This window comes from Lepidothrix coronata, unplaced genomic scaffold (assembly GCF_001604755.1).
Source record: "Lepidothrix coronata isolate B3197 unplaced genomic scaffold, Lepidothrix_coronata-1.0 Scaffold423, whole genome shotgun sequence".
Taxonomy (NCBI): Eukaryota; Metazoa; Chordata; class Aves; order Passeriformes; family Pipridae; genus Lepidothrix; species Lepidothrix coronata.
In genome coordinates, this window is record NW_016690603.1 from 1 (window position 1) to 12,448 (window position 12,448).

The following is a 12,448-nucleotide window of genomic DNA, read 5'->3' on the forward strand; positions in this document are numbered from 1 at the left end:
GGTCCCGCGGCTGCGACCCCGCGGGGAAGGGACCCCCGGGCCGGCCCCGTCCGGCACCGCCGCTGGCCCTGCTCGGCCACCGCCCCTCGGCCACAGTTTTAACATCATAGAGCCAAGATTTAATCCCGAGCGCCGCAAGCTCCCAAGTGCGGGGGATTTCCATACACTTGGAATTAGCATTCGAGGCTAAAAAACAAGTCATCCAAGACGAGAAAGGTTCAGCACTACAAAGAACTAATCCTACGGCCTGGACAGCGAGAACAAAGCCCGAGGGTGTCAAAGGCCTGTCAGAGAGGCTGCAATTGCAACAGAAGGACGCGAGATGGCAGCGTCCGTGAAATAACTACAGCGGCCCACAGGCCACGGGCACCGATGGGGTCGGACCGGGCTGCTCAGGGAGGGATCCAGTCACGTTTTGAAACAGGATTTTGGGTCCCAAAAGCACAGCCCTATGTTTGTGAAGCTCCGAAAAAGACCAAGTCCCACAGTTTCAGCCCTCGAAGTGCAGGTTAAGTCCTGCTTTGTCCCAGGTCCAAAAAAGAAACCCACCTAAGTGCTGTGCTTTTAGGGCTCAAAAGCAGAGGGTGGGTAGTGCTTTTCTGAAGCTCAGAAAAAAAACTAAGTCCGCGGCGCTGTCCGACGAAACGGGCGGGACTGCGGAGGGAAAGGGAGCGCGGAGCGCGGCCCGCACCGAAATACCCCCGAAATTGCAGGAGGAGCGCGAACCGAGTGCACCACCTGGCGAATTCCAAAAAGTCCTGCAGGGAACGCCCTCAAGACGTGCTGTGGCTGCGGTTCCTGGCTTTATTTGCGAGGGGGAGATGTTTGGGGGCATTGCGTCTGCAGTTCCAGGTTCTTTTCACCGGGGAGAAATGTTTGAGGATACTGTGCCTACAGGTCCGGTGAGATTTCGGCAGGAATCGCCCTCGGGTCACTCTCAGCCTGCAGTTCTGGGTGGCATTTACTGGGGGAACCGTCGGTACTTGCACCTCCTGCAGTACTGGGCAGAATTCGTCAGGCGGCGCCCTCGGTCCATCGGCTGCGAGATTCCACCCGATAGTCCGGGCTCCACGTGTCTAGAGAATTGATTTCCCTGGATCCCACCCCCATGTCTGCAATCCATAGGAACTCAGCTGTTTCCCTCCTGTGTCACAGTGTCTTCCAGCTGCCATAAAGACAGAGCTCTGCAGCCAAGCTGCAGCACTTAAAGTAGCATCTTAAGCCTCAGTGTTGATGTGGTTTGGAAAATTACTATACAAGAGCTTTTGGGCCCATGCTGAGTAATAGTCCTTGTATTCCCAGGCTCTCTTTTGGGCTGTGGCTTTCCACAGCTGATATTTTTTGTCCATCTGGGCTGGTTTCTGATGGCCTGACTTTCCTTTTTCCCTTGTAGAGTCTGAGTTGAGAAGGAAGAGGACTAAGCACACCTGCAGCTGTACCCAAAGCTGCACAAGTACAGAGTGTTCTTTAACCACTTCAGCGCTGCCCAGTTACCTGCACGTTTTTCCAGTTCCTGCTCCCTGTGGCAGGCAGAGCCATTCCCTGCCCTGCCCACCCGTGCTGAGCCAGCAGGTCCCTGCACCCCCATTTGTGCTGAGATAACTTGTTTGGACACCAGGCCCGGCTTCTCTGGGCCACACCATCCCAGCCCGGGGCCACGCAGGCCAAGGACAGGCTGTAAATGTCACCCTTTGTACTCTGCCGTGTCCACTTCAGCTGCAGTCGGATTTGGAACCGAGATAAAAGCAGGGCTGTTCTGCTTTGGAGGTGCAGGGGAGTTTGGGGCTGGGGAGAAGGGTTTCAACCTGAGGAATTTCTTACATCTCCTATTCCAGATGCTGTAGGTTCATTTTATGCTCTCACAATTAGCTGGCACCCAGGCTTTGCTTCCCAGCGTGTTGTGTTGGTAACAAACATACGTTGCAGCCCCTACAAACAGCACTCCTTTAAAGCTTTCACACTTAAATTTGGGCTGCAGATCCCCCTCCCAATATCAAGAACCGCCCAGGATGAAGTCTTACTTCCTTCCTCCCTCTTAGGGGTAATAACTACTTCGCTCCAGAGCCTCTAGAAGGACATTCATTGCACTGAACGCACTAAGTGGAAGGGCCTCTCCTGGAAATGATCCTCACCACACTGCTTTGCAGTTAAACACCACACATTTCCCTCCTGCAAAGGAATGTTCACTGTACACAGCCCAGTTACCATCCCAAGAGTGGCAAGGGTTTTCCAAGGAAAGTGAAAAGCAGTTACCCATCCTGCTGAGCACGCAAAGGGGCGCTGGAGACATTGAATTTAGAGGGTTCAAATGGGTACCCCATCCCTGGAAGTGTCCAAGGTCAGGTTGGACGGGGCTTGGAGCAAGCTGGTCCCTTCCAACCCAAACCAGTCTGGGATTCTGTGATGATCACATATGTGGAAATACAGTCCTTGCCCACCTACCTCTGTATTACCAATAACTGCAGCTCTCCCAAGCCATTCTATCTCCAAAATTTTGTCTTTTTATCCTGCTGATGCTTACAGCATACTTCTAAAAAAAAAAAAAATCAGTAAAACATCTGTATTAACCAGAATTTCCCCCTTTATCCTACAGTTTCGGAGTTGATTTTCTTCCAAATTTCATAGACATTTTGATAGTAATCATCAATGCTGCAAAAATGTTATGTGTGTGGGGGTACATCACTCAGCCTTTCTCCATGACTCCTTGGGAGCTGGGAGCAGGAGAGAGCTTGTACAGCAAGGAGGCAATGCAGAAATATCAGGGTAACAGCTGAACTTGGGATTTTTCCAGTCACTAATGTGTTCCAAAGTCATTTTCTGCACAGCAATCACCTTTAAGCAATCTCTAAGTAGAGATAAGTGTGCACAATAAAAAGCCCAGCATGTTTAACTTCTTGTGTGAGGTGTGATAAGCAGAAAATGTCTATTTGTCTAAATTTCAGGGGGAAAAAAATCCTCAAGGTCCTTCCTCTGCAACAAGGTGGTCAGTTCATCATCCTGAGCATGTCTAATTATTGTGGGAGTATTCTCAAAGGACTAATGTGAAATCTGACAGTAAAAGGGTTTTGATTAACCAGGAATCATCTGGGAGAGTATAAAAGTACCACCCTCCCCTTAATTCTTTCTGCCTTTCACAGATGAAGCAAACTCACCCCAGGCCCCTGCCAAAATCTGACAGGATGGACTGGAAAACAATCATTTATGTCATTTTATTGGTGAGCCTTAGAGTAGCCAAAGCCCTGCCTAGAACTTCTCAGGACATAGGTAAGGACATCTCGTATTTTTCCTCTATTTTTTGTTTAACACTGCTGGCTGGACTCAGCACACGTGGTTATCTGGTGGCTCGCGTGGCCACAGTTCTTCATGGGGGTTTTCTTATGGGACAAAGGTGTACAGCAAAAGTGTACCTGGATAACTCTGGTGTGATCAGCCCCAAGTGTATTGCTTCTAATTCCCTGAGAATCTCTGCAGCGTGCAGGAGGGGAAGGGATTACTGAGAGGAAGTGTATAGAAGGAAAACTTGAGAGGAAATGTATTGAAGGGAAATTTTCCCTCCTAGAAACACTTGAGCTACAAAAAAAAAGGTATTTGATACAGCATTTAGTGAACACTTCTTATTCTAATGATCTTGTTTTCCAGAGGAAAAAACAAGCATTGGCCAACGATTTTCTCAGCTGCAGGAGAGCAATTTTAAAGCCATGTAAGTTGTGCAGGTAAAGCAAATTTGCTGCTACTGCACAGCCTTGTGTCACTGGGAATGAGCCCTAACCCTACCCCTCACCCATGCAGGACCGGGGTGGTACAAATCCTCTCACTGCCTCTCACCAGAGAGCTCTGTAAGTAGTTTGCAGGTGGCCAGGAACAGGTTTAACACTGTGTGTTCCCCCCGCAGTGCCCTGATCCTGTTTGCCCAGTACGTGCCGGGAGGGACGTTGGGCAGAGCGGCCGCGATGGCCGAGGGGGTCACGGCCCTGGCCAGAAGGTGTGCGGCAGCGGCCACCGACAGCCCCGACTGCCTGAAGCCTCTGGTAAGCTCAGTTATGCTTTCCAGGGATGGCTTGTCATTCCAGAGCTCTGGCATGAGTTCTTCCAGAGGCACGAATCCATTACCGAGAGACGTGACCTCCTTGCACACGTACACTTGGCTCATGGACTCTCCTTCTCCCCTCTCTAAAGGTGAACTTCTCATTTTTCACAGGACAGGATTTTCCTCGATACAATATGCCAGGAGGAAAACCTTCCCCGGTCTGCTGACTGCTGTGCTAAAAAGGATCCCGAAAGAAATGACTGCTTCCTCTCCCTGAAAAACTCCTCACGAGGGTTCAGCTCTCCTTTGGAGAGGCCGGATGCTGAAGCTGCTTGCAGAAACCATTCACAGCATGGACAGCCATTAACAGGATAGTAAGTAATAAATCACAGATTGGCTGCCTGGATGTGGCAGCTATGGGCTGGGGACAGCAAATGCAGCAGCAACCAGAAAGTTCTGCCTCTCTCATAATGATTTTTCTTCTAATGTGAATTATTTGCATAATTCAACCAGCAGTAATTGCTGTTCTATAAAGCATGTTCTGCCACCTCCTGCTTTGACTGTATCTCCCAGCGACAATCAGTCTGGCCTGGTTTATTGTATTCTATACAAAGGACTCACCTGAAACCAAGGGCCTCTCTTTAGTCCTTAGAAGCCAAGCAGGAGTTGTGCTGCCTCTAAGACAGAACTGGCAGGATTTGAGACTTCAATTTCCAGGAAAACGTTGGCCCCACCAGAATTTTCCAAGATAAACACCACACGGTGCAGCTGTTTGTTATGTCAGGAAACCAATAACTTTAGTGGCTTTTATAATCTTATTACTTTTATAATTATGCTATCAACTTACCCTGAGACTAAAGATGTTTTGCTCTGGTTTCAGTTTTATCTATGAAGTTTCCAGAAGGCATCCCTTCCTCTATGCCCCAACAATCCTCTCTGTGGCGCTGCAGTATGAGGAGATGATGGAAAACTGCTGTGGAAGTGCTGAAGGCCCCTCCCATCACATGGAGGAATGCTTCCAGAGACAGGTATTCCACCACAGAATTTGAGGTTATTAATGTGTAGCTTTGCTACAGCTACACAGATACTGAGGCAGATATATCAGCATTTCTTTTTCAACATCTGAGCCTGATACTGGAATTCCCCTCGTTAAGCACAAGCTGAAATCAGGCTGCTCTGGAGCACCCCCTGTGCTAAAAGCACTCAACTATTGTCTGAAGGGTTCTGCTTTCTTTTCACAGAGCACTTAATAAATGCTGGTGACTAACCAGCAAGTGCAACAGTTACATCTTGCAACTTGTACAGCTCTCAGCTTGTTTTCTCTCACTATTAAAAAAAAATTAAAAAATTAAAAACTGTCACCACTGTAGTTTCAGTTTCATTTTCTTCCAATTTTGTGGCTGCACCTTCTTTCTGCCAGGCACCGAAGGTGGTGAAGCTGATAAAAGAAGATTCCCTGAGGCAGGAACACACTTGTGGAATCCTGAAGAAGTTTGGAGAAAGGACCTTAAAGGCTCTGTGAGTCTTCCCCATGTTTATTATTATTTTGAAATAAAGCTGTGTCTCCACAGTGACTCTGAGTACCAGCCCTCTCCTGTTTATGTGCAGGTCACCAGTAGCATCTAACAAGGAAGACAGAGTAGAAATTCAGATTTGTGTGTGGCAGCATCACCATTTCCTTATGAACTGTCAAGAGATTCCAAAATCTAATCCCAAAGTCTGAACCAACCACACCTCTCTATGATCAAAGTTAGACAACCTCTCCACACAAAAAATGATGATAGCTAGCACAGTCTCCCACTGTGAATATAAACAGTAACTATTTTCCTTCCTCGTAGGAAGCTTGCCCAGATAAGCCAAAGATTCCCCAAAGCTGACTTCGTGACCGTTCACAAACTGGTGGTGGCCGTGGCCGACATGCACAAGGACTGCTGCCGCGGGGACACGCTGGGCTGCATGCGGGACAGGGTAAAGCCCTTTCACACTCGTGTGGCTGCAGACATTTCATGCCTTTGTTGTTGCAGGGTTCAGATTTTCAGCTTCCCTTTCTCGTGCACAGGAAGAGATCCTGCGCTACGTGTGCAGCAGCCAGCACGTCCTGTCCAGCCGGATCCAGCAGTGCTGTGAAAAGCCCCTGTTACAAAGGAGCGAATGCATCCTCCACGTGGAAAACGATGACAAACCTGCAGGCTTGTCCCCCCACGTCAGGGAGTTCATTGAAGACAAAGGAATATGTGAACGTTTTGCCCAGGAAAAAGACATGCACTTAGCCAGGTAACACAGGGCTTCCTCTGTGAAATTCTCCCTGTTCCACCGGACAAACCCACTCTGAAATCCTCCTGCTGTCCTTCCCACCCAAGGGCAGCTGTTTTGGCTTCTCCCTAATTCCTGATCTTCCTCATATTGCAGGTTTCTGTATGAATATTCCAGGAGACACCCGGAATTTTCTGCCCAGATGCTTCTCAGGATTGGCAAAGGCTACGAGGACCTGCTGCGGGAGTGCTGCAGCCCCGGGGCTCCCAGTGGCTGCCGCAGCAGAGGGGTGGGTGCTGCTGGGTCCTCGGGCTCCTCACAGCACATGGAGGGGGCCAGGCATGTCAGGCCGTGACTAAAATGCCAATACCCCTGCTCCACCTCCAGAGTCACAGCTCCTGTAACAATCCCAGCAAATCCTGCAAAGCCTGACTGATTCCCAACTGGAAAAAGCACCACAGAGCCCGTGCAATCTTTAATTGCGAAGCAATTTAACACGGACAGATGGAGATAGAGGGAAACGGACGGAGCTAACACTTCTGCGGGCCCTGCTCCTGAGCAGTGCCAGTTCCCTCTCCCAGATGTAAAGATGCTTATGGTCACTGTCTGAGATCAGGACAGTGGCCCTATAATACCTGAAGTCAGGAGCTGCCCGGTGTCTCAGACACGGCCTTCCAGGTCATGGGGAACGGACGTGGACATTTTACCACATTCGGGCAGTTTACAGGGGTTTCAGACGGAAATGGCATTAGAACCAGGGGGTCCATATCAGGTGAGAGACAGCTGTAGATACTCAGGACATTCCGCATTCCCCTTCCTCAAATTCATTTGTTTTTTTTTTCAGGAGGAAGAACTGAGGAAACATATTTACGAAACGCAGAGTGTCATGAGGACAAGCTGTGACATTTACAAGGAGAAAGGAGATTACTATTTCCAAAACGAGTATTACTTTTTCCTGCGCTTCCTTACCCTGCTCCCACTGGGCACAGTCCTGGGGTAACACCACACGGCTCACACAGGCCAGGCTAAAGGCACTGCTGCAACATATGGCTTCACACAAACAGGGCAGCCTCACACCTGCCCACCCGGACTTAGAAACACCAGGCTTAGTCCTGTCCTTGTACTAAGGAGTGTTTCATGGGGCTTGGCTGGAGCACTCCACAGGGAAGGCAGAGGCTGCTCAGTACTGCCTGGTGAAACAAAACCACCAACATGACAAAATCTGTCATTTCAGGCTCCTCATGAGTTTCACCAAGAAGATGCCTCAGCTGACATCGGCGGAGCTGATCAAATTCACCAAGGAAATGACAACCATCGGCTCCAAATGCTGCCAGCTGGGCCAGGACAAGCTGCTGCCTTGTGCCGAGGAACACGTGAGTGCTTCCCTTTGGTATCTGGGTCCTACTTTTTGCTGAAACTCTGCCAGAAATTCTGCTGCTGGTCCCTAAAACCGCATATAAATGTTCATTTGCAAAAATCCCAGCTGGTTCTGCACTGACAGAAGTCAGCATTAAGTAAAAATATCAAGTGTTCTCTATCCTTCAAACCAGGTTTAACTTAAATTCCTCTCTTCCTAACTTCGCTGTGAGCAATGTGCATTTCAGGGATTCTTGAACATGAAAAAGTAACATAACATTGTTTTTTTCATTCTCTTGGCAAAGCTGGATCTCGTGCTTGGGGAAATCTGTAGGAGACACCTGGCTGATCCCATAAATCCCGGAGTTTGCCGCTGCTGCAGCAGCTCCTATGCCTTCAGGAGGCCCTGCATAGGCAAACTGGAGATCGATGAGAGTTACGTGCCCTTAGCACTGACTCCGGGCCTGTTTGCTTTCCATGGAGACCTGTGCACCTCGGAAGAGGAGAAGTTACAGCACAGGAAGCAGGAGTAAGACATGCTGGTTTGCTGTTACCCCTGGCACTGCTCACCTTCCCCATGCCCACTGTCCCGCCTTCTCCTTTGGAACACTCCAAAACCGGGCACCAATGCTTCATTTCACAGGGGAACAGGGCACGGCTTTGCTCCCGGCCAGAAATCCATGTCTGGGTGGTGAACAAGGATGAAAAGCTGTGGGAAGGCAGCGGGTGGGACCAGAACGGGCGTTTGCAGGCCTGGGGTGGAGGGAAGCTCCGTGAGCGCGTGCTCCCCTCCCACTTCCCAGAGCTCTGCTCTCCTGCAGGATGCTCGTCACCTTCCTCAAGTACAAGCCGCAGATCAGCCCCGAGCAGCTGGGCTCCGTCACGGCCGCCTTCACTGCCATGAGGGAACGGTGCTGCAGGGAGGCCAACCCCGAGGCCTGTTTCCTCAAAGAGGTATGGCTTCTGTGTCCAGCCACAGTTCCTCGGCAACAGGGAGAGAAAGGCTATATTCAGGTTCTCGCTCAAAGCCTTTTCCCTGTTTATCTCCCTGCCTCTGTTTCTCTCTTGCCTTCCCAGTGCTGTTTCAGCCCACTCAACTTCATACTCCAGAGCTGCTCTGGCTCCTCTTTACCCTGAGGTAAATCTGCTTTTCCCTACTTCTCACCTCCCCCTCTTTGCTGTATTCCTTAACTGAACTTTAACAAACCATCCTTGACCCTTAAGCCTTGTTCTCTCTTTTCATAGGTCTTTGCTTTAAAAGATAAAATACAGAAAATTTTCTTTTATTAATAAAGAATGCCCACCTCTGGATACACCTGAACAGCACAGGCAAAAAGATTCTACCAACTATTCCAACCAGAACTGTATTTTAGTATTTTTCCAACAAATAGCAAATCTAAGGCCACCTGAGCTGAGCAGCAAATGCAAAATGCATCCTGCACAGTGATAAATCTATCTGTGCTCTGCACACAGTGTAGTGCCCACCCTGCCGAGGTTATAGGACGGGACCTGCTGCTGCCACCTCACTGAACGTGTCACGAACACATCAAGCGCCCTCCTGACGCTATTGCTCACACGGATCTTCCTTTTTTCCAGGGTCCAGAGCTTATCAAAAGGAGTGAGAAAATGCTGTCAGCATAAGGAGCTGCACAGCCCATGGGAAGGTCCTCGCTGGATGACAGGAAGTGACACAAACTGCACAGGGAGCATTGAAACCAAACCAAGTGTCTGAAAGCCAGGTTAATCTAGAGGGAGGCTGCATGCCCTTAAGTAATTCCACCAAAACAATCAGTTAAGTGATGAAAATTCAGGTTTTGGCTGTGGCCACCATCTCCTGGTATGCAATCTTATTTTATTACCCCAAATAGTCACAGACCAAAACAAAGGCATTTTAAATCTTAAGCTTATAAAGCATAAGTGCAAATGAGATCAAATTAAGAAAATCTGCCTGTAACCATTCTAACTTAATCACTGAATAATTATTTTTGCATTTTTATAACACTGGCCTTGAACTACAGCACATGCACTCACCAATATGGGCTGCTCGGGAGCATTGTAAAGTTACCTTTAAACAGAGAAAAACATTATCTCTGGCATCTCAAATAAGGTGAGAGAGAAAAAAATAAGAAAAATGTCCCAAAAAGGACAGGAGAGGGACTGCTGAAACACCTGGTCAGCAGGGAAATGTAAGATCTCAGGTAAGATGTAAGCCTTTTAATGACTGTCTCTGTGATTAATGGCTTTGGGCCCAAATGCAAGAGGGACCCCCACTTCCTCTGTCACCCATGTGTCATTGCTGTGCTACCACGAATGTCCCACAATAATCTGGAATAAATTCTTTCCCCGCTCTTGTATTTGTCAGAAATGGTTCATTTAGACAGCACTGCACTCACAAAGAACCAACCCCACAACAGTCACAGCCTGATTTCACTCACCCTCCAATCCCGGGCGACTGCACCTGGTCTGTGCCATGTTCCAGAGCTATCTTCCAGCAGTTTTCAGTCCCAATTCAGCAGGATAAGGGAAATAAACAGTATTCAAGTCTTGAACATCAGATGGTGGCAAAAATAGCTCATTTTAGGAAGTGTGGACGTACACAGAGGGTTGGAGAACCTGCTTGAAAACACCTCCTCTTTTCCATATGGGCTGTGCAAGAAATTACGAATATTTAATATTCCAACATTTCCACTTGGGTGCACACTCTGCTGCTTCAAGGAACTTTTATTTGCAGCTCTAAGGCAGCTATTACTTAATGCCTACATCTTAACTGCTGAATTATTTTTATTTCTCCTCTCTGTACTCCCTTGCCCCTAATATTTTCCTAGGTAGGATTATAAACTGTACCCCCTTGCCCCAGCCAGAGCAGTTTCAATCAGCACATCGACCTCCATTTTTTGAATTCACATCCCAGTACCATGATCTCACGCAGTGTAAAGTTTTATAATTTGATTTATTCCACGTGATTTGTAGACAACACATTCTCCTCATTCATTTCCTCCCTCGCTATTTGTTACCTGCACAAGGCAAAGGCAGCTGAGGTAAGTCACAGATACCAGGTAAAACCAACCGGCTAATGCAGGAGGAACATCAACTGCACACGATTTATTTTATTTGCATCTCTGTAATTTGAGCTCCAATATCCAACACAACTCAACCAGACAGGGCCTGGCATTGGCTGCTGTGCCCTACCTGGGGCCGAGCTGGACCCAAACTGCATCCATGGGGAGGCCACGAGCCCAACCCTCCATGGCTATGACGTTCAGCCTCTCCCTGAGCACTTCTCCATTCCCTTTCAAACAGAAAACACTGGAAGAACCACGGAATCACTTACTACAGCAGCAAAAACTACTGAGATGCCTTCCAGGACCCACCTGTATTCAGTGACAGTTCTTCTTTTGCATTTCACAAGGTATTTCAGGGATAAACACCCTCTCGTGGTTAAGAGCTGAGCAGCTTGTATGTGGGAGGCTGCCAATTATGTTTTTTCTAACCGTAGCTCAAAGCTTAAGCAAGTTCAGCCTCTACCAACATGAAGCCAGTGGGATTTCAGGCATCTCGCGTGGATATTTTATAAGTTAAGTGAAAATCCTACCTGCTGTCTTAAATACATAAATACCTTCTGCCACTTGCCTCTACTGAAAAGCTTTCTGCTAGTACAATTCCACATTTCTCTAATAGAGGGATAACCATATACTTAATTTGCATATTTTCTATGAAGACAGTGGTTATTGCAATATTTTTCCTATGCCAGCCTCTTGGTAACGGGTTGTACATCAGCAGGGTTTAAAGCCTCGGGCTTTTCAGGGCATATTTTTCCCTAAGTTCCAAGCCAGATTCAGCATCTGTTGTTTGGGGGATGTAGTGCATCTCCTTAGGTGGTTCCAACCCGCATCCCAGCGCTGCAGCAGTGGGGGCAGTTTCGGCTGTTTAATGCTCGGGAGAAACTCCCTCACTCTGCACAGCCTGAGCTTGAAGGGCTCCTCAGTCCCAGCCCCCAGAACCAAGCAGCACAGCGACTGCCCCTCTGCACACCCAGGGGGGCTGTTCCCGAGGGGCCGTTCCCATCAAACCGTGGTCTCTGTTTTTCTAACAGTTCGACTGCGAAGGTGTTGCCGTATCAGGCGCTTCTCTTTCAGGTACCTGAGATGGAGGGGGAGAATGCATTTCAGTAACAGGATCCTGCAAAGATTCAACCCAAGTTCTAATGAGCTGGTCAAAGGGCAGTGAAAAGCTTCCCACTAGAAAATGGCAGGTGTTACTTATTATTTTTTTATATATTTCCTGTACACTTTGATTCAACATGATTATCAGCCCATCATCCATGGTACGGTACTGCAGCCTCTCACTGCTGTTGGCCTCAGGACCCAGTTGCTCACAAATACAGAAGCCTCTCTGGCTTGTCCCTATTGGGCATTTTGAGCTACTGTCACAGGAATTCCTGTCATTTACCACACGTTTTAAAGGGACATTTGGCACCAGTGTGGCTTAAATGCTACAGAACCGAAATAGTACCACAGTGTGTACTGCATTTATTCTTTCCAGTGGAATACACAGCAGCAAGTACAAGCTGAGGCTTGTAAAGGCTCAAGAAACAAACACAATAAACTGAAGTGACTCTGAGGGTCTAAACTTTCTGAAAAGACCCCACTGTGTGTGTAGTTAGTATTTATTCTGTAATCTTTAACAGAACAGCTGGGTATACAGCGCAGGGGAAGGATTATAAATCCCACCCATCTCTCCAGCAGTCCCAGCAGTGTTGTACCTGCACACTGCTACATCCACGTGTTCTCCTCATGAGCCAGCCCATCACTG

General features: G+C 48.3%; 2 protein-coding genes across 7 annotated transcripts in view; one reads left to right on the top strand and one right to left on the bottom strand.

Annotated features, from left to right (window-relative positions):
- The first annotated feature begins 260 nt into the window (after nt 1-260).
- Nucleotides 261-9,695, top strand: LOC108509875 (alpha-fetoprotein-like). 3 transcript variants are annotated; one of them, XM_017839472.1, is made up of 16 exons: nt 261-1,840; nt 3,138-3,264; nt 3,640-3,700; nt 3,893-4,028; nt 4,199-4,401; nt 4,908-5,055; nt 5,448-5,545; nt 5,866-5,995; nt 6,087-6,301; nt 6,437-6,569; nt 7,125-7,222; nt 7,515-7,653; nt 7,942-8,165; nt 8,458-8,590; nt 8,714-8,774; nt 9,233-9,695. In XM_017839472.1, exons 1-15 carry the CDS (start codon nt 1,682-1,684, stop codon nt 8,771-8,773), a joined length of 2,064 nt encoding a protein of 687 aa, XP_017694961.1. In that variant the 5' UTR covers nt 261-1,681; the 3' UTR covers nt 8,774; nt 9,233-9,695. The 3 variants fall into 3 exon arrangements, with proteins under 3 accessions (XP_017694961.1, XP_017694960.1, XP_017694962.1); XM_017839471.1 differs by having other exon boundaries at nt 8,458-8,774; XM_017839473.1 differs by lacking the exon at nt 8,714-8,774.
- Nucleotides 9,696-10,723: 1,028 nt separating this feature from the next.
- Nucleotides 10,724-12,448, bottom strand: part of RASSF6 (Ras association domain family member 6) — a 62,776-nt gene continuing 61,051 nt past the window's right edge. For all 4 annotated transcript variants that reach the window (XM_017839474.1, XM_017839476.1, XM_017839477.1 and 1 more), the window contains one exon: nt 10,724-11,776. In XM_017839474.1, the coding sequence (XP_017694963.1) occupies nt 11,701-11,776 (76 nt within the window). In that variant the 3' untranslated portion in view covers nt 10,724-11,700. The remainder of the gene's footprint in view (nt 11,777-12,448) is intronic.